At 37.9% G+C, this 26,125-nt stretch overlaps 1 protein-coding gene across 7 annotated transcripts in view; it reads left to right on the top strand.

Annotated features, from left to right (window-relative positions):
- The window catches only part of SENP7 (SUMO specific peptidase 7), a 44,853-nt gene that overhangs the window by 8,862 nt on the left and 9,866 nt on the right, over positions 1-26,125 (top strand). For 4 of the 7 annotated variants that reach the window (XM_055801395.1, XM_055801394.1, XM_055801397.1 and 1 more), the window contains 13 exons: positions 5,165-5,362; positions 6,976-7,173; positions 10,973-11,088; positions 11,822-11,988; positions 13,011-13,371; positions 13,937-14,097; positions 15,087-15,233; positions 16,753-16,786; positions 17,614-17,787; positions 20,046-20,308; positions 21,337-21,470; positions 22,714-22,830; positions 24,375-24,494. In XM_055801395.1, coding sequence (XP_055657370.1) covers positions 5,165-5,362; positions 6,976-7,173; positions 10,973-11,088; positions 11,822-11,988; positions 13,011-13,371; positions 13,937-14,097; positions 15,087-15,233; positions 16,753-16,786; positions 17,614-17,787; positions 20,046-20,308; positions 21,337-21,470; positions 22,714-22,830; positions 24,375-24,494 — 2,190 coding nt within the window. Of the gene's footprint in view, positions 1-5,164; positions 5,363-6,932; positions 7,174-10,972; positions 11,089-11,821; positions 11,989-13,010; positions 13,372-13,936; positions 14,098-15,086; positions 15,234-16,752; positions 16,787-17,613; positions 17,788-20,045; positions 20,309-21,336; positions 21,471-22,713; positions 22,831-24,374; positions 24,495-26,125 lie in introns of all 7 variants that reach the window. The other 3 variants (XM_055801398.1, XM_055801400.1, XM_055801396.1) reach the window with 2 other exon arrangements.

Here is a 26,125-nt window from a genome sequence, read left to right as displayed (position 1 = left end):
AGCAAGTCCAGAGGAGGCCACAAAGATGATCAGGGGCTAGAGCACCTCTCCTGTGAGACAGGCTGAGAGAGTTGGGATGTTCAGCCTGGAGAAGAGAAGGCTCTGGGGGGACCTAAAGTACCTAAAGGGGCCAACAAGAAGGCTGGGGAGGGACTTTTTACAGAGGCAGGTAGCGATAGGACAAGGGGGAATGGTTTTAAACTGAAAGAGGGTAGATTTAGATTAGATACTAAGAACAAATTGTTCACTATGAGAGTGGCGAGTCATGGGAACAGGCTGCCTGGAGCAGCTATGGGTGCCCCATCCCTGGCAGTGCTCAGGACCAGGCTGAACCGGTGGCGTTATTCTGTAAATCCAGGACAGATGTTCAGGTGTTATGGGACCTGACAAGGGTGATCCGCGCATGGTATGTGGTATTCTACTGTCAAAATATTTATTTACCAAAACTTGGGTTTACTAGTAGAAGAATGTAGGCATGAAGATGGTGGTGTAGACAATTGATGATAATTTACTCCTGGAGGCTATGGACTCCTTTTGGTCTTTTTTTTACATCACTTTCTAATAGAAATTTGAACAAATTGGAGCCGGTGGTTACAACACTGGTGTGTACACAAATATGATCATTGAGAAAAGAACTGGATCTAGCAGCTCTCATTACTGGGTGAAATAAAATCAAACATTTTCCCCAAAGGGGTGCCAACAATTAATAGCATTTAGTCCTGTACCTTATAAAGTAAGATAATCCTTTTTTTGCTTGTGAAAAGTGATATGAGACTTGCCAGGAGCAGCAAAAAGCATTTTTCACAATAAATAGATTTTGTCTGTTCTGTCCTTACATATGTGTTTTGTTACCTTTGCTTCTGTACTTTTTCTGTTTTGTGGCGATAGAGAAGAGGGGGTGTGGTAGGTGCTTGCTTTAGAGACAAAAATAATCATCTTTGGTTTTCCATTACCAAGATGCCTCCAGTCTTACTGTTGTGCAGATTACTTTCTGAGTCTGCTGGTGGGACTTGCTTTTAGTGTGTATTTTGCTTTTTTTCCCTGCTTGACACTAACTTCTATCTCTTGAAATGTCTTTTGCATTACTTGCTTTATTTTCTGGACAGTTTAACAGGTAACTTAGAGATCTGTGTCCCAGCTGTTGTTTACAGATGTACAGGCTGGCTGAAGTGTAGATATTTTTCCTGAGTGTCTTTTATGCCCAGTCTTAATGACATAATTTTTTTAAGAAATGCCATCCCTCTTTTTAGAAAGGAAAGCCATTAAAAGCTCCGATGCCACTGTACAGCTCTGAAGATCAGGTCACAACTAGTTGCTCTGTCAATGTCTTCCATCAAAGACTAGTGTCGCATAAGAAATGATGCCTTAGCCTGGCACTGACATCTTTAAGAATATCTAAATATATACTGTTTTCTTCCTTTTTATTGAAGGCTCCTCTCCTTTGCACAGATTTCCAGTGCAATGCTGGTTGCATGCGCGTGTGTTTTAAATAGTAATATTTTTTTTTAAATGTATAAAACCAATTTAAATCAAGGGATTGGGAAACAATAAACATTTTGCACTAATAAAAATCAGTAAACCAAATTACAAAGGGGCTGGGGCCTGTTAAGGTCTAGCCTGATGTGAATATGAGCAAAGGATGTCTGGCCTGAGTTTACAAGATGGCCAGCAAACTCTAGGTAATGAAATCCAGTTTCACTGGAAACTCTGCTTCTGACTACCTCCTGCTGCTGTGGGCTTTCTCTGTTGTGATGATACTCTTAAAGACCCTGACGGCTGGAATCTTTTTTTTTTTTTGTTACCGTTAGAAGTCCTCATTGTACAATCAAAATGAAGACTCTGAGACCATGTATGTTCCCACTGGACTAATCACCTTGTCAAGTTCAGGCTAAATCTAGTAACGCTTCATTATGGTATCGAGTGCTTGAGAAATAGAAAGAAAAAAATATCTGGCACTTCTACAAGGTTGAATGAAAGAATTTAGATCTGGGAAATAGACTGTTAGGCTCAGCATGATTCTAGTCAGGAGAACTGAAATGTTTGATATAGAATAACATGTTGCCTCATGGTGCTCTGCAGTAATGATTTTCAAACACTTTATTTTTTTTAAGGAGAAACAATTTCTGATTCACAACTTCATATTGCTGAGAGGAAAAAATGCTATTTAGATTCTTCAAGGTTTGATTTGTAATGTCAAGTCCCGTTAGAGGAAGAGAGGAGGTATCCAGATTACTTTTTCATTGCTTCATCTATTCTGGCCCCCAAAAAAGTGAAATGTCTTTCCACTACAGTTCTTTGGTAACTGGACCTGTAAGTTTGGACCTTCCTTATCTTTAAGGAGCACATTAAAGCACAAGGGTAAATGTCTACTTTCATAAGATGAATTTGCATAAGTTGGTGACTTTGACCTTGAAACTGCCCTTAACTGCTTTAGTAGTAAATTTTCCTAAGTCTAATAGGTTCTTGTGTTTCTGACTTTATCAAGTTTCTTAAATGTATATGTTCTTTATTTCTGTGGATACTGCTTATATATTCTTTATTTCTAATACACCTTACAGTTGGACAAACAAGTGATTTGTAAGTCTGGTCACTCACTGTAAGCCCTTCTGAGGTATTAAACTGGTTAATGTATCAACTCCAAACATTGGAGAAGTCCAGAAAAAAGCTAGAACTTCTGACTTAGTGGGGACTTCTGTAGAAAATGGGTCTTTGCTTCCTATGCTAAATTGAGAACACATTGCAGGCTTGGTATACGCTCACTAGGCTGCTGCAGTTGGGCTCCACCATGTGAGATACTAATGTTACTAATCTGTTCCTCATGACCTGTATGTACTTTCTAAGCTTTTCAGTAGTTAAAGCATATATTTCAATTAAACTCCACTTGCTGGATCCCTGGAGTGTAGAACATACCTTTTCTGGGTCCACAGTGTGCGAAGCACATGCTCAGGCTCTGTAAGAGATTGTTAAAAACAGCAGTTCTTTGTATTAGTAGTCATACAGCATATACAGGTCTAGGTATAAAAGCAAATGTATACCTGCCTTTTCCTGACTGTCCGAAACCTTTTGGAGCACTTCTGTGGTTGAAGTTAGTTTTCTAATGAGACTGACTTTGTACATATAACTTCTCATTGCCTTCATAGAGTCAGTCTCACTTCAGAAACCCTGGATTGTTTTTCCAACAGCTAATTAGAACCAATCTGTTAACACAATGCTTTCAGTTTTGTCCTGATTCTTGGTCAGAGTGCCTTAATTTACGGTTGCTGTTTTGTTGTTTTTTAATCCCTCAGCATTTTGTTTTCTTGAGACAAAGCGTTAGCTCTTTAATACTTAGAAATTTCCCAAGGAAAAACTAAGAGAAGCCAAAAGAGTGGACAAAACTGCCTTCACTTGGGCTTAAGTTACTTAGCTTTGAATGGGAACCATTTAGGTTTATCATCCACTGTCTAGATAGCGGTCTCCAAGGTGCGGTGTGTGCAAGACAATCCACTGGGGTGCAGGAAGGAAATGGTTTTTTGTACAATTAATGAATAAAATGTTTGTTTAATCTTCATTGCATCTTTTTTAAATTTGTGTTTTATAGTGTAACTAATATTAGTACATTAGTATGTATAAATTGTAATTAAATATGTCGAAGGTACATGTTCAAAGATACTTTTACTGATGGGGTGCATGGGAAAAAGTTTGGAGACCACCAGTCTAGGGAATGCATAGTGGAGCTCTGGGAGGATGTGGCTTACTGCATGCACATGGTATTCAGTGATGCAGAGATCTCATAAGGTTGAGCAGCATTCATGGCTTATATGCAGGTTATCCAAGCCGGGCATAGGAGCCTTACTGCCTTTTCAAGTTCAGTGAGGGGTCATGTGTCTTGTTAACATGGAAGTAACCGGGGACAAGAAACTCAACATGCATCAACTACTGAAAGAGCAAAATATAAGGATTATGTGAAAAGTCTTCCCCAAGTTCAGTGTTTCATGAGCATGGCAGTTCCAGATCTTTTTTTTTTTTAGGTTCAAGCATATCTGTTCTTCAGCAGTTTCTATGCCATACCTATATTTGGTTACTGCTAGGTACCATGTAACCAGCCGTTGACCTGAATGCCGCATGTTAGTAGGACAAATACAAGTTGCTTGCATAGTTGTCAACCTACTGAGGAATAGCAGCCGTTTGCTTAAGAAGCTATGTGAATAGTGTAAAAGTTTTCTGTGGCTCTAGAGGAAGGATTTTTGCTGTACAACGTGAACAATTTAATTTATTACATAAGACATGCAACAGAAAAAACAATTTTTGCCTCAGTAATGTTTTAAAACCAATAAATGAGCCTGAATTGCAGTGTCCTCTTAGGACCAGCCCTGAGAAAACAAGTCCAATTCTCATCTGTTTGAAAATAAAGTCAATCCTGACAAATCACCTGTGGTATGTGATGCTTATCAGCTTATAAGGAAATTGTCCAAATTACTGGCCATGCTGCAGAATTAAGTCCTTATGTGAAGGCTTAAGTACTGAGCTAGTAAGATGAACAAATAGATACTTGTTTAAAAAACTTCAGTAGGGAGTCTTTACAAACTTTGTAATTCATAATTGTGTGTCATTTCTTGAGTGAAATTGAATACAAATCAGTTGGTGCTTCAAAACTGAGAGATTGTACTGGTGCTTGATTTATACACCACCACCACCACCCCCCCCCCCAAGCAAGATAATAATCTAATTTGTGATACAGGAACCAATAATATTCATGATTGTAAAATAAGATGCTAAAATATGAGTGTGTGCTTTCGTATCCTGCAAATGCTCAAGTGTAGACTTTCAGTGTAGTTTGTAAGGCTATAGTGACTCTGCGTCCAACATTTTTGCAATAAAAAGATGCACCAAAATTTCCGTGCTTCTGCACTGAAAGTTTACCGCTTCAGAATCACATGTGGGTGTTAGTCACTGATGTCATAAGGAGAAACCTTGAAAGGCTGTTGTTATCAAGAGATGTGTTTGTGATTCCTCTCTTCCAAAGAGAAATGCTTTGTAAATTGTTGGGTAAGTGAATTTAATTCTGCTGAAGATGGAAGGTATGATGCAGAGACAGTAAACGCACAGGAAAGCTTTGTTGAATTCGTATGACTTAAAAAGTTCTCAGCACCCTATTATTAATTTATTATTATATGTATGGTAGGCAACCCAAAGTTATCTTGACGAATGTTCTGAGGACGAAAATAGGAAGAAAATACACACAGGCGCAGTCTAAAACTGGTGCTAATTTTTCTGATGCTGGCAAGCTGCAGTCAGATCAACCACCCTCATCATCTGTTGCCAGCCTAAAGATATGGCAGATTTTAAACCCTACTCTCCAAAGCCTTTTTCTGTCTAAAAGGTACGTTGTCTTTACCTCCTGTCACTAAACAAAATAATTTTCTTTGCAGTTGTTTTTTTGTGAGAAAGTATTCTTTGTTGTACCACAGCTGTTGTCTCCATGAACTATATTCTCATTCTCATGTTATCTGACTTGATTGAATTCCCTTGTACCTGTTTCCTTGTAATAATATAATCACTGAGAGAGTGGTGCCAGGAATGATGTAGTGGGTTTTCTGATCAGGTGGCTTCTAGATGGTCCTGTACTGACAGGACCAATTCATTCGGATTCAACCATTGGACTCTCAAAATGTTTCCTTTTTTTTATTGTTGTGAAAAGAATACACTTGCATTTAACTGCCCTCTTTTCTCAGGGAAGGTATCAAGGTGTATTTTCACTGTTACCTTTTCAGACTACTCATGAAAATAGGAGAATTGACATAAGGGGTCAGAAGAAAAGCCTATCAAGTCCAGCATCTTCCTCCCCTGTGCCCCCAAGCAGTGGTCAATTGCAGATACCCAGGGAAAAGTATGGCTAGAATGAATGCTTTTGTCACTTGAGTTTTCTCTCTGAGCTTCTGATGCGAAAGACTTCAGAGACTCCCTTTATTGGAGGTTATGTCCAGACTATGGTGTTCATCTGTTTTACTTTTCCTCTCAATCACATCCTCATTGCTAATCACCTGTATGCCTCTGCAACATCTTGTCTGCAAGGTATTCTCCTGATTAAAAACCAAATCTACATCTTGGTGCAGGAGGAGACCCGAGTGCTCCCCAGACATCATGTGGTCTGTGCTGGGGTGTGCTTTGTGGGTGAATACAGACAACAGGAGAATTATGCAGCCAGCACCCAAAAGAAAATGTTGTTCAGAACAGATTCAATAAAGGCCATGATGTTATGTCCTAAGCCGAAATAAATTGCAATGGAAGTGTAGAAGTTAAATCACAGTTTCAGAAACTAAATGGGTAAATCAAGGGCTATGCAACAAGCTGGCTGCAGTGGCGTTGTATGAAGTAAGTTGTGCTTGCTCTTACATGTGTGCTGGAGTGGGCAGTTGTATCTTCATATTTCTGGTTAGCTTATTTTTGGTGCTTGTTTCTTCTAACACTTCCAGATTATTTTTTTTTTCTGAGCCTTGCTATTGCTGTTCTCTAGAATGCCTCCTGGAAATTGAGGGGAGCAAAATCTAATGCTGCCTTTTGTGTATGTGCTACTTTTCTACCTGTTGACTAAGTGCTTGAGAAAATTTGGTCTATTTTACTGGAGGCTTCTTGATCACAGGAAAATCAGAATTGCGCTATAGTTCTGAGAAACACAGATATTGCATGAAAGCTATTTGGAGATAAACATTTAACAGTTTTTAAACAATACTTAGATGATGTGTTAGAGGCAATGCAGTGTGAATTGTATCTGACTAAGGTGAAATTACATGGCCAGGTTTCTTGTTGCTTTTTTGTGTTTATCTGCTTACCTTGGATTTTAAGTTCCTTAGTGGGATTTTGTTTTGTTCTTAAGGGACTGAAGGTAATGATGTTTGATGATTGTTGCGCCTCTAAGATACGTGAATCTAACAAGAAGTTTCTTTCTCTAGATTTCAGTGCAGTATTTATGATTTACTGTTATATATATGGCAGGCAACCCAAAGTTATCTTGACGAATGTCCTGAGGACGAAAATTGGAAGAAAATACATAGACAGCCACGTAAGAATTGATGCAAAGTTATCTGCTGCTGACAAATTACAGTCGGGTCAACTACCCTCATCATCTGTTGCCAGCCTAAAGACATGTCAAATGTTATATTCTCCTCATGAAAGTTCTTTTCTGTCTGAAAGGTATGTTACTCACTGCTGATTTTGCCAGTCTTCCTGAAATGACATAACTTCATAGTGGAAAAGAATATCCCTGAAACAATTTTGCTTACACTCTTGCCTTGAAGCAGATCAACTTTCTGAGTGCAAACTAACATGCTGCTCCAGTGAGCCATTTTAGCGTTGCATTGAGTCTTATTTGCTATACCTGATGTTAACAGCCTACTTTACTTTCATAGAAGGCATTTCCATTTGCAATAGATCAATGTTTTGAGTTGTGAAGATTACAAGTAATATAAACGTGTTGAAGTTGGTTTTGTGTCCAGAGCCAAAATCATGCTTTCCTGTTGCTGTTAATGTGTTTTAGCGTGATTTCAAATAACTTTTGCAAATTTCTCAAAATTCCTGTCTGTGATAGTTCGTTTCTTTTCACATTAATCCACTGGTGGTCTCAATCCCAACAAAGTGCCATTGTTTTAAGAGCCATAGGTGTGTCCTGTCATTGCTTAATATCTATTTTCCTCTTTTCTTCCTATGTTTAGGTTGACTGAGCATCACAGTAACGCTTGACATATAAAACTAGCAGAAATCAGATACTGCAATTATATAATATTTGTGTTGGTCTAAGATGGCACTTAAGTTCAGAGTAAGCAGTTTCCTTTTGCCTTTTATGGCCACTTCTTTGCTTAACAGCAAAGTATCCACAGGAAGAAATAGCAAGAAATTTGGGAGAAGAAAATAGAGGAAGGAAAAGAAGAATAATTTGTGAGGGCAGGAATGATCAGTAGTTCCCAGGTTAAAGTAATCTTAAAAATTCTAGAGAAAAGTAAGTTAGATTCCTCATTCTGATACATCAACTTCTTAGAGAACCTAAATTAGTAACATGTCTTTCCTCTTTTTCTGTTGGTATCTCCATTGCTTCTTAAATAAATCTGACAAAGTTGCAATTTAAATGAAGGATTTAGAACAGTTTATTAGACTATCTCATTTTAGAAATATTACGTTTGTTGCTAATAAATAGTTTTCCATAACTTAAGGCTGACTGTAGATCTTTAAGATCTATAATTTTTAGTATCTGATTTTTCCACTTGATATTGTTTTGGATGATGGGAGGTAGTGGGTTTATAGAGAGGAAAACATGAACTCTAAATGTAACATGTAACTCTAAATCTGAGGAAACATCTTGCACATTTTTTCAAGCTCATACCTGGAGGCCAGCTGTGGAGTTTTATGTTAAGCACAAGAATGGTTTGAACTAGTCAGTTTTTTTAGTAGTTGGTGAACTCAGCTTAGATGTGGAGTGGTTCATTGTTTGAAGGATTAATATTCTGTTCCTGTGGTATGCTTTTCTAATGTATTATGTAAAAGGCTCATTATTATCAGGAACAAACATCAGGAGGATTTTCCACCCCTTCCCAATGACTAGCACATTAGTGGAAGTTATAATAAAATTCCTACATTCTCCATTTCCCATGTGATAGTTATTTCAACAAAGACGTCTAGTCACCTCTCTGTAACTAAGGTCTGTGTATAAGATATGCTTGGCACTGTTTTTTTGGGAGTCTCTTCTTTCAGAGGAGAGTAGAATCTTCCCCCTTATAATGGTTATGCATATATGTATGCACATGGCCATTTAGAGATTCTTTTGTATTATCAGAGTAGCTAGAATGCGTGCTCTGTTTTACTGAGAATGGCGCTAGGTTTGTACTATGGAGATTTTCGATTGTCAAAGAATTGTGTGTGATCACAACAGGGTGGTAGTAAGTGAACCTTTCTCTATCAGCTAGAACTTGCTGTGAGCTCCCTCTTTCCATTCTTGCTTTTGGTATTACAGAATTTTGCATTGCTTGTTCACTGCAACCCATTTTGAAAGGCATTTAAGTCACCACTGACCTATCAGTGTAACTAAAAATTGAGGTAGTTTTTAAATGTAAAGAAACTTAAGGGTTTAAGATGTTTCCTGCTTGTTTCTCATGGCTCTTGAAAACACTTTAGTATATACTGCCATAGCTTCTTAGGTTATGCACATACCTGTTAAAAGGTGCGTTTTAAACTGAGTCATCATTGAAGAATGGAAGCGAAAATAAAATATGCAGAATTTGTGTATAGAGTAAATAAGTTTATGGAAGTCTGTTAGCTGAAACATTCCTACTGAAATGTTTCCTATTGTTGAAATGCCTGAATTGGGATGTTGGTGGAAAACAAATGCTGAAAACACTTAATGGTTTTGTATGGTATCTTAAGGCAGTCAAACCAATATAGCTGTCATGAATGCAAATATTTGAGTTGAGAGCGAGCTGTGGGTTCCAAAATAGAGTTTTCTGTACTGAGGTTATTTCAGAACTAGAGCTGCCAGATCTATGGAAGACCCTGGCTGGTTCAATATACGGAATGAATAATGGCACTTACTGAACAGTTCTTATGCATGTTTCTGTATATTTGTCCAATTCATGATTCTTTGTGAATGGAAAGATGATCAGTAATTTCTTCAGAGTGCTTATGTAATGTTCATCACTAGTATCAGAGTGCTTTGGAAGTCTTTATTTGTCTTTATAGTACTCCCAAAGAGCAATGATACACTAATCTACAGATACGGTACTGATGAATAGGCATCTGTTCAGGAAATGTCCAGTTTTGGCTGTCTAGTTAGAAATGTCAAGCATGTTTTCTCCTGTGGTGATGTTCTTTACGAGCCCAGTCTCTCAGCTGGAAGTGATTTCAGTCTTTGTGGTGATCACTTAGCTCTTTGGAAGTTGGAGACTGCAACATTCTGAGTTAGGCACATTGTAAAACAACACAAAATCCATTCGGATTAAGTGAGGTGACAAAAGGAGGAATGGAACAGATGTTCCAGAGCAGCATTAAATTGCTTTATCTATGAAATCATTATTTCTTTTTTTATTTTCAAACTCCCACAGGAAATGAAGCAGAGGTCATGAAGATTAGTTTTTTTTATCTTGTAACCCTGATAAATCTTCAGAAGTCTTGCATACTGAATGTAACTAACAACTAAGTGTTATCCTAATGCATACACCAGAAACCAAAATACAGTTATGTAGATTTTTTTTTTGTCAGCTGTAACTAGCCTCCAGAGAAATTGATGACAGTATGTTTACAAGAGCAGACTATCAATACCTCCTGAATATGTTTTCTTATTTATAAAAAAAACTAATAAAAAACCCAACCAAAGAAAACCGATTACTTTCTTGCATGTCCTTCTTTGTAGAATGAAATTACAAAGTCAACTAAAACCTGTAGGTTGCCTAGTTTCTCCTACTGTAATCATTTTCTGTTTCTTCCTCATTCATGTCCTGTCCCCCTTGCCTCCTTCAAAGTTACTGTTTCAGGCACTTTTGAGCAGGAATTTCTATTTCAAATCTTTTCTCATTGCAGGAACTTACTCACTGGATTCTATTAGCAGTTCTAAATCTAAGTTAACAATACACTACATTACCTCATTCCCACTGCATTTGTGAAAAAGGCAAGGATACGCTCAACTGACTGTTATTTTCTTTTTTTTTCCTTGTCATGTGTTCTTGTTGCAGTCATGCTTTACAGAAAAATAGTATTTCAGTATCTGTTGTCAATCATGTCAGATTTTCATACTTTGCAGCTTTTAGAAGCATCGGTTTCATTAACAATGTTAAAGTATCTGTGTATTTCCACAACAGGAACTGAATTAGTTTGTGTTTCATTTGCCAAGCTCCACATGTTTATGAGAGAGGCAGAAGTTTGTGGTCTAGCCAATTCTTGTTTTCTGTTGGGATTTTTATTCAGTATTCTTTCAAAATTAAAGATAAGTCATAGTTAATATTCTTTACAGGTCTAAGCATTGCCTGAGAAAGACAGATGATGATCTGTGTAAATTGGCCAAGGTTTCTAAGGAACCAGAAAAAAAAAATGCCTGCAATTCCAGAAGACAGGAGCTGCAGAAGAAAGGTTTGTAGTGAGTAATCATCTGGCATTTCAATACGAATTTTGGGGAGTGTTGGGAATTTTTTTTTTCTTAGTGTAGTATTATGAGGAGAGCACAAAAATAAAAGGTGTTGCATGCAGTGTGTGTTTCATCAAAATGCATTTTTTTACAGATACGGAAAATAGATCAAATAAGAGTAAAGCTGTGGTGAATCACATCTGTAGAAGAAAGGAAACTGAGGGAAGGCTCCACTGCACCATTACAATCCTGATTTGATAAAGTCTTTTATACTCAAAAATGTAATATATTTAAGAATGGTCAAGTGGTTTCTGAACCCTGCTAAAATGTTTATGCTATGTGACAATATTTATATTTACTGCTGAAAGATTATGAGCTCTATCCTGAGTCTTCAGGGAGAATTTACTATCACTTGAATACTGGTTAGTAATATTTGCAGATTAGAACAGGAAATGGAGAATATTGCATCCAGCAGAAGATGAAAGACAGAAGTACAGAGTGCTGATTCTTACTTGGAAGAGAACCATGAATTCGGTTATACCCTTGTCTTAACTAATTGTGCAATAATAATCTTAATTACTTTAAGGAATATATTTTGGCAGCCACACAATTAAAAAAGGAAAGAACTATTGCGGAAGATATTTGCTTCCATGCATTTTATTTAAGACGTAATAGATATGAAGACATACAAAGGTTTTTAAGGATCGCCCATTAAATCACTTTTTTTCTCTGACACAGAAAACAAGAACTATGATGAACTGGAAAAGAGGAGCAGAAACATGAACACTACTCTTAGTCAGAAGGAATTGGGCTCTTTTGATTCTGAGAAAAGGAAGAGAAGATCTAGTGGCCTTATTTCTGATGATTGTAATGCACACATTCCAGAAAAATCACTACTTCTGTCTGTAAGTTGCACTTAATTTTCATGTATATGTTTGTGTACACACATGTGCACATGCTTCAGTAGCAGCAGCAGCAACACTCAGAATAAAAGAATTATACTAGTAAGTAAGGTATTTAGGGATACTCCTTATACCTGTTGAGAGAAAGTAATTCAGTGGTGCATCACAAAAAATAAGTATATGTACTTCTGTCCACAACATCAGAATATGTTTGTTGTAGCAGAAAGGTTGTGAGAGATGGATGACGTTGTTTTCTTCAGACAGAAGCATGGAGTAAAACAATTTTGGAAATAAGGCATCTAGCTACTTAAGTGAAACTTCTTTCACAGATGGTGTAGAACAAATTAGGGACTTTGACAGAAAAATTATGAAGTATACTGGGGTTATGCAAATCTTAGAGGTGTCATCTTTCTCCTTCCTCCTCAGTCTATTGTACTCTTCCCTGAAATTTTATTGGTACCTTTCATTAAGATTTGTGTGTGTGTGTGTAAAAAAGAAAAGAAAAAAGACTGAGGGGAATCAGTCAGTCAAATACAAACTGATTTTATATTTAAATATAAATTTATATTTATCAATTATCAATATAAATATGATTTGTATTCAAGCATTTGAATACAATAAAGTATTCTCTATAACCTTGGGATTAAAGCCCTGCAGAAGTAGGTGGTTGCAGAGTCCTGTTTGCCCAGTTGACCAAGCCACACATTCGCAAAGTAATTTGCACTGGTGCTTGGTCTTTCAGTATCAGACAGTGAGAGCGCTGCTAAAAAGTCAGAAGTAGTTTCTTGTTCAGTTTGAATGGGGGTCATAGTACACATTTAAAAGGTTTTACCTTATGCCTTTATGTAATAACCGTTGGAATACAAGGAAGGAGAAATTACCCTGACATGAGCTCTAACTGCAGCTGCGTTAAGCTGTAATTATTTTGTCTAGCACATAGGTAAGTCTCAGCGATCACTGATCTGAACCGCCTTAGAAAAGTCAAGAAATAAACATATATCCTGTCTCTAATTCCTGTTTTCTAGGAAGAGCAAAGATTGAGTTCAACTCGGTTCCCTGGCTGCAGAATGCTCTGTGAGGATGGACAAGTTTGCAGATCTGATGTAATTCTGGTGCCAGATTGTATTCCCCAGCCATTAGAGAGAGACTATAAAAACAGTTCTACCCACAACTGCTTCAGGTCTGTTCACAGCTGCACAGAGGAACCTAGCTCTGAGTCTCCTCCCAGAAATTTGTCAGAGAAACAGCTTTCTGCCACCAGTGAGGATGTGATTTCACCACAAGTTAATACCATCAGGAAATTTAAGAAGGACACATCACAGTACCCGAGCAAGCTGCGGAACAGAATCTGCAGGGGTAATCAGCAACTTGTTTCAGTTGACCCAAGTATGTACTGTATCTGTGCTGCTGACAATTGCTATTGGTATGCTTAGGTACTAGGAGAACTGATACATGACTGACTACTTGAAACATATGGAACAAAAGTTTGAAGACAGATTGTGTTGTTTGTGATGCATTGTGCAGGTCAGGGAACAGTGCCTAGTGCCAGTGTCCTCTGCTGGAGCACAGAGGGTCTTGAGAAACAGGATAGAGAGTAGATTCCAATCCTTATTTTGCAGTTGATTTTGTGGTAATGGAAAATCAAACCTATACTTCTTAATGATGCTTAAACTGGGAAAAGATATTCTATCTTTGAAGCAGCTGTGTTGTGGCCTGTTGCTTTTAATAGTCAAATAATTTTGATCTTGGGTAAAAAGTGTTAATAAAGATACAAAGCAGTATTTGTTGCACGACCTTTCACACACACAGATCTTGACTAGTTTGGTCAGTATATGTTCATATTACATACTGCAAGAGAGAATTCACTGCTCATCTGAAATCCACGATGAATGAAATAGTCTCATCTGCATCTTGTATACATATATATGTATACTTATTTTTTCCTCTTTAGTTGTCCTTTCCAGTGATGATGAAGATGGACCTTCTGAACCAAAAGGCACAGAGCTGCTGCTGCAGGATAACTTCACTGATGATGAAGAAACAGACAAACAGTCTGACTTCTGTTTCTCAGCAAAGCAACTGGAAAACAAGAAGGAAAGTCACACAAAACAGGTAGTCCAGATTTTGGCCTGTGTATTGTTATGCCAGCCCTTTTAATTTATTTCTCCATTGTTTTGTTGGGTTTTTTTTCTTTGATGTTAGGACCGAAGTGAAATGCTTAGAGCAGAAATGATTAGTCCCAGCAACAAGTAGTAGCTGCAGTAATTTATTTCACAGATAGAATTCTGGACAGTCTTCAGAGAAGATCTCTGGCTTTGAAGCTTGAGTGTTTTGCAAAATACAATATATTTCATATTTTGAAAACAAACATTTGGAAATATTTAGTATTACAAAACAGTAAAGATCAGATAGTAACCTGAGCTAGAGGTAGACACGATGAAGATACGTCGGTGAAAAGGGTTTTTTTCAACGTTTTATACTGATCATAGTTCAAGTCAGTAGTTTCTTCTTGTCATCCAGTCTTCTGTTGTAATTCAGTGCATGGAAAAGTTCAAGGATCTTTGCTGACAGCAGACAGAGGTAGGGTAGTTCTCTTTCCTGCATGGCTAGCAGTAGAATTTGAATCTAAAACCAGGCATAAAAGTTGTTGCCTTGTTTTGAACTTGATTAGTCTTGTGCTGCTTGCTTTGACCTGGAGGTGGGCTCTCTCTATAATCTTGAAACAAGTCAGAAGAGCCATTGCTGCCTCTTCTCATATTTGCATCATTTTGATCATAAGCATTGAATCAGATCCTGTACCTTTGATATTAAGAGAGGGGTATTTTTTGTTGCTCTGTTGTTTTGAGTTTTTACTTGGCTCTAGATTAGTAAAGATCAAAGGTTGTGTCCTGACAATGGGAACTTCGGAGGTGGAGCGAGATACTGTTAGGCCCTTAAGGACACTGTCAGTAATGGTTGTAATAAAATTTACAGCTTTTGAATATGAAATTTTTCTACAGAAGTTGGCTTTGGGAGTAAGTTCTTACAAACATGAAAACTCCTAAGGTTATAGGAAGGATGGATCTCATTTAATGCCCTGTAGTAAATATACTTTATGCCAGTTTTTAACAGAGTCAATTGAAGATAAATGTCCTGTCAGCTTGCCTTCTGGAAGCACACCGAGAAAACAACTGAACCCAGCATTGGATGTTGAATTTGATAGTCTGTACATGGGGAAATTTAAATGGTTGTCAACAGGTCATGCTAGGGTAAGTTGTTCTACTACGGTGGTATTTTGAGAATATTTAAAAACTTAAATTCTGGTTAAACAAAGCTATTAGTACTTAGTGTGGAAGCATCAAATTTTGATTACTGTTGCATCAAATTGCTTTGGCTAAACAAGGGAGCATGTAGTACGTTACCTTGTATGTTTGGATTGCTGCGAAAAGCTGACTGCGATTTTCTGTGGCTGTAGTTTTTAGAGGTAAAGATGCTGTATTAATGCTGTACTGGAACAGAATTGATACTGAGGAAACTTTTCATGAATTCTAACAGAAAATAATGGCCATGTTAGAGTTAATGTCACTTGAAATAAACAAAAATTACTTTTCTCAGAAATAGTACAGATACTAGAATAAAGTAATCCATAGTGATCAGAGTTCAGATATATACTATGCACTGATCTTGCCTTTTAAACAGAACATTGCTTGGTTTGTAGCTTTTAAGAGCATAAAACCAATACTAAAAGCATTAGTGCATAGACAAATGCTGCTTGCAGGGTGTAGAAATACGAGTGAAGGTGTACTTCAAATGGAATAGCAGCTGCAGGAGTTTCAACAGGTCTTTGACCAGGCTCATTCTGTATATTGCAGTTGAAAAAGAAATGTTTCAGCGTGGTTGTTTTTTTTTTTTGCTTACAGTAAGACATTTTGAAATCTTGGATTGTAATAATTTCAGCTTGTCACATAACAGCAGTTTTGTACAGCAGTTCTCATGCAGTAATGAAAACATTTCTTGGATATTTCCTAAATTAATATGCCAAAATAATTTGAGGGATGAGTTGAAATAGTTTTAGAATCAGTGCTTTTAGGTGGAAAGTGAAAATTTTCATTTGAAAAAAACAATTTATTTTGTGTTTACTGTGGTAATGTAAGAGAAATCTCCTCTTCATGTATGGCAACCTTCTGTCAAACTGACAATAAAGTGTTATTTATTTAGCCAAGTCTTTTAAACATAGGAGCAGTGTCAGTGGAAACTGTAAAGGCCTTTAATTCAAAGGTTAATACAAAAAAACAAAATAACACCCCAGTGTTGGACCTTTTATAGTGTCCTTAGTTCAAATAGTGCAGCTGACAGTCTTTATGATGGGGCACCTAAGCTCCTTTTGACCTAAATGTTCATTTTATTTATTTATTTATTTATTTATTTACTTCTTAAGGAGCCTGTAGGCAGCTCTGCAACTTTCTGCTTGTTTCTCAGTGCTTAGCAGCCCTGGAAGTCACTTTGCTGTCATTTAGATTCTGCAACATGTATTTAGGAGTGTTGTTTTAGGTGAAACAGGCAATGTTAAGTTTCCAACTAGACATACTAGACTCGGTAGTGTCAGGTTGACAGCTGGACGTAGTGATTTTAAGGGTCTTTTCCACCATAAATGATTGTACGATATTATTTTCAGTTTGTTTGGCTATAAACAAAAAAATATATGCAGATAATTTAAAAATCTTGCTTTTTTAAAAATCAATTAATAAAAATAAAACTAATTTGTATTTTTTTTTAATCTTATTTCAGTTTAGAACCAATTATATTACGATCCCATTTCAGGGTAAGAGATTTTTTTTTTTAGCTATCTTTTAACTGTATCTTTAAAGTATTGTGTTAAAATACTCAGTATATATTTATATTATGGATAATTTATAATGTTATTTGCTTTCACAAAGACATTAAACAACTTTTAAAATTTCAGTTTTTCAATAAATAAAAGTATTGGTTTATAGTGTAAGCATTAATAACTTAGCAGCTTCCTATACTTTTAAGGTGACCTTGTAGTTTTAGTGGCCTTGCCTCCCACATTCCTCCATATAGTGTGTTGAATTACAGTAAATATGACTCCGGATGTTTTTGAGGTGAAACATTATTCTTTTCAGATTAAGGTTTTAGACCTTTAGGTTTATTAAACAAAAATATGTGAGTTGACTAAAGCTGGAAGGAATGTAATTGTAGATTTTTACTCAGTCCATTTTCCAAAGATGATGTGTGATTTCTGTATCTTGTAGGAGGAGGTTTGTGAACAGTTCTGATTTGGATTGACTAAAAGCAGATAGGAGTTCATGATCTGTAATATTTTTTCCTATATTTGTAGGTATTAATTGTGTGTATTATGAGCAAAAATACAGGTTTTTTTCATGAAGAATCCTGTATTTAGACATTTAGCTTTTGGCGTCACAACCTGTTTTACATAGTTTGATATAACTGATTTAAGTATTAAATCCTGAACAGTTTTAGGTCATGCCAGGATTAAAATCTACAAGTACTGTTTTAATACACTCTGATCATACTTAGATCTTAGCATGTTATTACTGTAACATGTATGACTTTAAAACAACCATGTCTTTCACAGCCATGGACAATTATAAATTTTGTTTTCTACAGTGGCTTTTAATAAGAATATTAAGCTGACAGTGGATACTCTGAATCTGAGAAGGTTTGGCTTGTGGAGAAGTGATGATGGCTGTTCTTCAACAATGATCATATTCCTTTGGTTGTCTGTGGATTATGTAGAAAAGATTGAAACCCAATTGGGAAAGCTCATTACCAGCAAGCCATGTGAGTAGTCTCCCTGAAACACTATGAAAAGGTCTAACATATGTCATGTCAATAAAGTGGTCATTTTACAGTTGTGGTTCTGCAATACTGAGGAAAGCCTGTAGCTTTTTAAAGAAAGTTGGTCAGCTTTGCTTTTACAAAATGCCTCGCTATATTTGTATTTGGAAGAAAAATCTAACAATGTGATTCAAAATCACTCCTACTTTATGAAAAGACCTTGTAACACAGTTGTAATCTATGTGAGGAGGCTTTCTGAATCTAGGCTTATGTATATAGTATCTCTCCCTTTGAAATAAATGGCATGTTTTAAGTGTCCTTACTTTACAGTAATGCACTTGCTAGATGAAATGCTTGGAAGATAATGGGTGATTTTGATCTTTGACAAGACTGCATCGGGCCATTGCTTTATTTCCACTGAAGGCCAAATGGGCTATTTACTCCATAGGGTATTATGGACTGGCTCTATTAGTTTTTACACAGCTTCACACTAGAAAAACAGAGTATAATTTCTGTTCAGATATTCAGAGTAGCACACACTGGCAAAATCATTGCAAAATGACATCTACCAAAATGGTGATGTCAGAGTTGCCTGTATGAAATTTAACAGGATGTTTACAATATGCAGTCACCACCTGTATGAAGAAAAATTGTAAGTAATGTTAACTTTACATAAGAGTAGTTTGAAATTAAATACTGAGTGGAATTTTAGCAATGAGTTACCTTTACTTGATACGAGTTTATCACAGTTACTGATAGCTTCTATAGACACAGCTTCCAGTGACATTAGTGGAATTTGAATGAAGCTGTGAGGCACCTTTAATCTTAGCTTTATTTACCTTGATTACATTCTTGTTGTAGGAAAAACCTTCAGGATTTGATACTAAGTTTCTGTGCCTTCAGTTTTATGCCTTTTAAATATGTAGTAACTAAATATTTTTAAATGTATTTACAGAGTTGTAGAAATGAATCAGTGATGGTTTTACAGTTTGTGGAAGTGGTTCATACGATTCTACTCTACCTTCTTAGTGTGTTTAATATTAGAGGAAAATGTATTGGGCTGGATCCAACAGCCTGAGGGGTGAGGCTGCTGCAGCTCCATGTCCCCAAGTTCAACCAGCAGCAAGGCTGAAGGCGCAATCCCAATAGGTAGAGCACACAGAGCACTCACATGCACCACATACATACATAACTGGCCACACAGATACACAGCCTCATACAAACACAGACAGCACCAACAGCCTCCTCCTGCTCCCCTCTGGCTGAGCAGGGTGGAGGCCCACTGGTGAGAAAATACAACTCCCACACACCCCCACACAGACATGCACACACCCCACACACACGCCACAGAGGCCAGTGCCAGTTGCTGGTACAGACTGTCATGTCTGTGCATGCACATAGGTGGCCAGGACTCCCCTGGTCCCAATAGCTGACCCCCTCTGTGCTGTCATCCTTACAGATACATAGGCAGTCTCACAGCCGGAGCTGTCCCTTAGGGACCTGATCACCCTCCTGGCTCCCAGGTCATTTCACCTGTTCAGCTAGTTTGGCTTGATCTTTGTTTTTAATCATGTGCACTTGATGTGTTTGCTGCACTCAGACCCCTACACACGCATCAAATAGAGTCCCTCACCCAGGAGAGTTAGAAGGGAATTTAATAAGATGACACAGACTGTGCTGACCATTGCACAAGACGTGGCTGGACAAGTGTGTTGACCAGCAAAGTATTTAGATGCAACTGGTCCTTTTTATGCCCTTAGTCCTCTCTTTCCCCCATGCTTGTTCCTCCCTGAATCACCTAAATGCCCCCCTTTGGCCGCCTTTGGTTCTTCCCTTAAACATCCCCTAATAAGTCCTGTGAGTCCCAAAATGCTTTTCCCCTGCATCACACCATGTGTGCCACACACCCCAGCAGCAACCCCCTCAGTCCGGAGGGTGCTCTGACATTGGCTCGTCTTGGTGGGTTTCGGGTCTGGACCCTGGGGCTGAGGCTCTCCTGTGACCGCCCTGGGAAGGACCCAGCCTGGGCGTCCCTTCCTCCCCATCCGTAATCTGGGTTCCTACCTGCCGTTGTGCCTTGGTGCTCCCCTGGGCTTCTAGAGGTGGCCTTTGGTGGGCTGGTGGCCCCTGCGGTGAACATGACAGGGTATTTTGGTTCCCTCTCCTGCCATTGTCTCTCTGTGCTCCTTTGTGGCTATGCAGACAAGTTTTAATCACATAACTAATATATGTTAATAGTATCTATTCTCTCTTTTTTCCAGCCATATCTAGTGAATTTGTGTTTCTTGAACTGTCCCAACCACTCACAGAACGGGAAGAAGACAGACTGACTGAGTTGATTACAGATGTGAGCAAAAAGAACAGAGCTCCGGATCTCCCTGAAATTTTGTCTCTGAAGCAAGCATTACCCTTATTTAAGGACCTTTCTCCTGAAGAGAGTTCTTTTATGAGTTACAATAAGTATCTACTAAAGCAATGTATGTCAAAAGAGAATACCTCAGATGCTCGTGAGCCTGCAGTTCAGGTTAGTGTGTAGCTGTTGCTTGATTCATCACCACCTGTCGGCATTCACACATTGTAGTAAATTTCAGGTCAGCTGTCCTTCTTAATCCATAGCTTAAAAAAAAAAGTTTGTAATTTCTCTCACACTGGGGCAAGATTGACCGTAAACTAGATCGTGTCCATGGAGGGATAGTGTATAGATCTCATCAGTAGGTGGCAAATACTGAAGCTTTAGGTTGACTCACAGTTGCGTATGCCTAGAACCACATGGATTCCTGTCCCTGTGGTGTCTCCAGGGCAGCAAGTTGGGAGTTAATCAAGTAATGAGTGATGGAGCCATTTTTCAGTTGAGCTGGAAGTGAGGGGCTGCAGCAAGAGAGGAACTGTGTATCATTCCAGACACCTTTAGACATATTTGTGAGGCCTCCACAGCTTGAAATGTTAAATGATTCCTAAGGCAGCTGGGGAGATGGGGCTGTGCGAGTTAATGTGTTAATGCACCTCCGAGGAGTAAATGTCTCAACCCAACCCCTCATCATTGTCACTTCAGAAATTACATGTGTGTGTTCCTGTCAGTAGAAAGCACAGATTGATCTGGCTGTGAAACTGGGAACTTAAAAATTGAGCCAACCAGTTCAAATCTATATAATTTTTAGGCAAATTGTTAAGAGCTAGATTTTCAAACCTTCCAAGCATACACAGCTCCTAGTAAGACAGTCTAATACTTGACTCCACCAACTGCTCCTGTTTCTTCTCCCAAACCAATTCTGCATCAGTTGGCTGAATAATGCTTAAACAGTTTAAGAGAGAGTTTATGAGCAGATGAAGGCCTGTCATCATTTTAAAAGGGACATAACTTTTTTATTGTCTGCACAGTGGCATGTTTGCCTAAGTACTTGATGTTTATACTTGTGCCCTCCAGCAAGATTCCTCTTCAGTGACACAGGGTACCCCTGTGGGCTTCAGGCTTGGGTTTTGTGTGTTCTCTTTCACGTACCAAGCTGTATAATGCTTTTTACTATTAATATTGTTTCGATTTTTTTCTGGTAGGGATCAAAACGAGAAGTGGCCAGGCCCAGTTATGCCCTTGCGAGTAAGCAGAGTGGTGGTTGCTATTCTATCTCTTTGTCCTCTGCACTGAATGAAGAATGGAAAGAAGTAAGAGAAGCTGGAGCAGTTAAAAAGTAAGTATATTTCATATAAATGAGAAGGTGAAAATAAATTGAATAAATTGCTGGAATAAAAGCCCTGACTTAACTACCACTCTCTAGTTGATTTGAAAGTGTTGGGTGAAAGATGCTCTAGTAATCTAAAATATCACCGAGTATGAATGTAGTTTTTCCTTTTTCCATCCTAATAGTTAACAGGCAAAATGGATGTGTTACAGGATGACAGAAAATCTCACAGATTAGAGAATTTCTGTGAACTGTGACTACAAGATTGTGTCATGGATTCATCAGTGGGAGGGTAGGGACCTCACGGCATCTGAGTGTCCATCTAGGTCCATATCACAGCAAAAGTATTGCTAGCTTAAGATGAGCCTTTTTTTTTTTTTTTTATCTAAGCAATGTTTTCTCTTACTGTTCTGCCACACTCAATCTGTTTGTAACTTGTTTGTCATACAATTTGCTAATTAGTACAGGAGCTTGGTTTAACAAAAGACATTAGAAAACAAGAACACACAAACGTGTAATGCAGTAAGGTACTAGGGGAGCACTGACATGCCTCAGTTCTGTCTGTGCTGGCCTGTTAGTCCTCATACCCCTAGTATGGCAAGCATTTGTGAAGTAATTTGCTCTTAGGAGCTCTTGCCTTTTGTTGTCACTGTTTTTACTGACAGTATAGCAGTTGGCTGTGTTTCTGCAACAGCAAAAATGCTTATTTCATAGTTCCAGTTAAGTAACATGGTTGTTAATCTAGAGCTTTTAAAATACATTTTAAATACTAACGTTAGAGGTAACTCAGGCAGTTTCAAACCACTTAGAGTACATATGCTGCATGGTGTGTAAGTAAAACCAAGCTTCCTGCTCAGAAATGTGGGAGTCCTTATTGGCATCTTAATGAATAGGAAATCGCTGTTCATTCATACCATTTGAGAATATGTTCCCTAGTATTTCTTCCCATTTTATATAGCCATTTGTCAATTACTTTTATCAATAATAGAAAACCAAGATGAAGGTACAAAATAATCTCCTTTTCAAAAGTTTTTTTGTTAAAATTGCAGTGTGCGTTGGGGTGCATATTTGTTTTGTAACACTTAACTGTTGGAGGAAGAAATGGTAAAGTACTTCTGAGTTAGTCAACAGGTTTGAGAACTACCACTTCTAACAGGTTTTCTAGAAAATGTTCAACATGTGGAATGGCCATGCTAAGAAGAATGTCATGTAAAACACAGTTTGTCAATGTTACGTGATTTGTTTTTTCTAGTTTAATTGTTTATCCACCTCCACCTGCAAAAGGAGGACTGGGAGTCACAAGGGAAGACCTAGAGTGCTTAGAATATGGCAAGTTTCTCAATGATGTCATCATTGATTTCTATCTTAAGTAAGTAAACACAACCTTAATTGTACCCCTCTTTGTAGGACTTGATCTGGACTTGAGTGTTACTGTAAATGTTGGTTGCTAAATAGGATACAACAGTTTCAGAAGTAACAATGTGATGAATTTATAAGTTGGACTGTTTTTAAAGCTTTTGTGTGTTCTCAGCAGTTTCATTTGTTTCAGTATCATTATTCTTGTCCCTCTAAAGGGCTGTGATATAATCCAGACAGAATAGCTGGGGGAAAAAAGCTTCTTGGTGACCTCACAGAACAGAAAGTGCTGAGCAGGTTTAAGCAGCAGTTGAACAAAGTAGAGGGTCTGTACTAGCAGTTCATTTACTAAGTTTCCATGAAGTGGAGCATCCTCTGCTATTCTGTGCAAGAGTTGAGGAATTCTTCAGATGCACAGCTGCTGCAGAAAGGAACAGAGCAAATACTTCTTGAGGAAGTTGTGCTTGGCTTACCTGCTTCATGCCATACTGCTAAAAGTTGCTTGTGAAAGGAAGTTTTCCAGAACCAGCATTGTGGGCCACCATTTCCTAAAGCTGAGGTTTATTTTCCCTGTGCTGAGTTAAACCTAAGCAGAATTCTGGCTCTTTTTGAAGGTTGTTTGCAATCATGCCATTTTGCTTGGCATCCGGCATGACTGCAGTAACAGTGAGCAATAGGAAGTCAGTTAAAACTTCTTGTCTAGAAGAGTGGGAAGGGAAACGTGTACCAGCCAACGTTTCAATGTGGATTTACAGTAAAGCCTCCTATATTTTGCTCTGAACTAGAAACAAATCATGCAGTGTGGTCCTCTCAATAGCTGTAGCTTCATCTCGCCAGAAAAGGAAGATTTGAATAATGGAATTTAATGCAATCATTGCAGAAACCCTTCTGCTTTTTAAATTTGTTAGACTTCCCACATTCTCAGTTTTCGTTGTGTTGCAAGCTATATCATGTATTGCCCAAGTCACTGGATGAAGCTGGAGACAGATTGTGTAGGATGTCTGCAGTGAAAGCTTTGGCCTTCTAGGATGGTAGAGGAAACGCTCAAGCTCAAGCTGATGTTTATAGCCAAAGGATCAACAGTAAAATCATACGGAATGAGTGTTTGTAGAATATTTGTGTTATACAGGTTATGCATGTGACGGTCAAGTAGACGGGACAATTTGTAGTACTGAGCTGTTCTATGCTTTTTGTATACACAGGAGTATAACACTCCATAGGTTTATACGTGGCTACGTTTTGAAGCCTGTCTTAATTGCAAGGACTAGAAACCTAGCTCTAAAAACAAATTCAGAAGCATAAATACTAGAGCACAAATCTGAGATAAAAAATAACTGCATTCTTAGTAGTTGCTTGGCTGTTACATACTCTGATGATGTCCACCCATGTGCATATTGAAAATAGAGAGAAAAGTTTGGCATGATTAGCGTCTGTGAAGGCAAGTGATAGCAAGTGTAATGTGAGTATTCTAAGTCATTAAAACAGTTGTCCTTTTTTCTAAGTAATGGTACTTTCTAGAAAAGGAATTTTAAAATTTTCTTCTTTTTTCTTTTATAGATACCTTTTGTTGGAGAAGGTGCCAAAACATATTGCTGACCGTACACACATTTTTAGTAGTTTCTTCTATAAGTGCCTGACCAGAACAGAAAAAAACTCTGAGGGAGATCTCAAAGTTTCGTAAGTTCATTTTGGATGGCATTATGACTGGAAATAAGCTATCTATTTATGCCACCTGGAAGTTCCACAGATCATTTTCTAATTTGCACATAAAATAGTAATCAGTGTTCTCCAAGGGATTAGTGGATAAATGTGGTAACTCAAAATTTAAGCATACTGTTTTTTCATTGAAATCTACATGTGATTCATACTGAATGTGAGTGAAAATATTATCATCTTTCTCCAACTTGACCTGAGTCTTTACTTAAGACAATTATTTATGTATTTTGATCTTTTAATCATGAACTCAGAGTTTTGCAAGGTATGCATCATTTTAAGAAATTGCACTTCCAAAAATATTTTTAGATTTACCACATATTTCATTTTACATATCGGTAATAAATTATTGTCCAAATTTGTAGTAAGAAAATTTTCTAACACACACACCAAGTTTACATGTTTGTGTTTTAACATTTGAGCACACTGGAATTGGAGTGTTTCACAAAAAGGTATCATTAACAGCTCAAGAGCACTGTATCACTTTGTGTTTCCAGCGAAGGCCCTCTAAAGGGTAGGGCCACGCCCAGCGCACTTTCTGTTCCTTCTCAACACTGATGTTTGAGAGCAGAGCTTGCCCTGCCACTTCACTTACAGTGATGATCTGCTGGCAACTTTCATTCTGTTTTCAGTATTCAGATGATAGAAGGTTTTTTTGTGTTTCTCTTTGAAGTTATCTATTAAATCCTCAGGTTTTTCATTCTATTGGCAAAAGAGGCCACCTGCACAGAGGTGTGCCATCTTGCTTGTGTTACAGTCTCTGCTGGGCAAAAGCTACGTAAAAAAACCTGCAACTTCTGTAATATTCTCAGAGATGTCTCAAAAATTCAAGGAATTGTGCTTGAGAGGGTGTCTTCCATTATTTTACTGTCTTCTGACCCTGATAATTCTGAGATGGAGACATAATTGTCCATGTTAAAAATGCTGTTGTGCCTTGATCTGATTCCTTTTACAAGGCTGGACTGTCAGTAACCTTCTTGAGGAACTGGAATGACACTCAGTTCACCATATTTCAAGGACTGTAGCTGCTCTGGATCAGGAGATAGCTTTGGAAATTCTGGGTTTTTGTTTGGGCTTAGATACTTACCTGGTGATTACAGGTGGTTTGGGTTTTGGTTTTTTGTTTCTGTTGGGCTTTTTTTGATAAATGGACAGTGGAAAATTGGGCTCTATACCGTTGTAAACGAAATCAATCTCAATTGATGTGACAACTTAAAGACGCTTTGCTTTCCTTTCTTCACACTGCTTAGGCAATAGATTGAGAAAGCTTCTTCTGTAGGTGTTTTCCAAGGGTGCAAACATACATTCTTCCCAGTCTTCCAGAGTTACGTAGCAGAAGTTTGCAGCAGGTCTTCACTTAACGTTGGCCCATGCAGAGTCCCACAGCAGCCTGTTTTTCCATTCTGCACTCCTTTTCTCCCCTATGTCCTATGCTGAAGTTATGTTTCTTAATCGCAGATCAGGCTGGAATCAGAATGGTAATAAAGGTGTCTCCTGAGTAGAGTGCACTTTGCTTTCAGATCAAATTGGAACAGTTCTGGGAACTGTTGGCTTCTGTTTCAAGTTATGCAAACTAAGAAAGCTGAAAATCTGAA

Source organism: Falco peregrinus, chromosome 4 (assembly GCF_023634155.1).
Source record: "Falco peregrinus isolate bFalPer1 chromosome 4, bFalPer1.pri, whole genome shotgun sequence".
NCBI classification, from domain to species: Eukaryota; Metazoa; Chordata; class Aves; order Falconiformes; family Falconidae; genus Falco; species Falco peregrinus.
The sequence above is the reverse complement of the archived record's forward strand: the minus strand, read 5'-3'. Positions and strand labels throughout refer to the sequence as shown.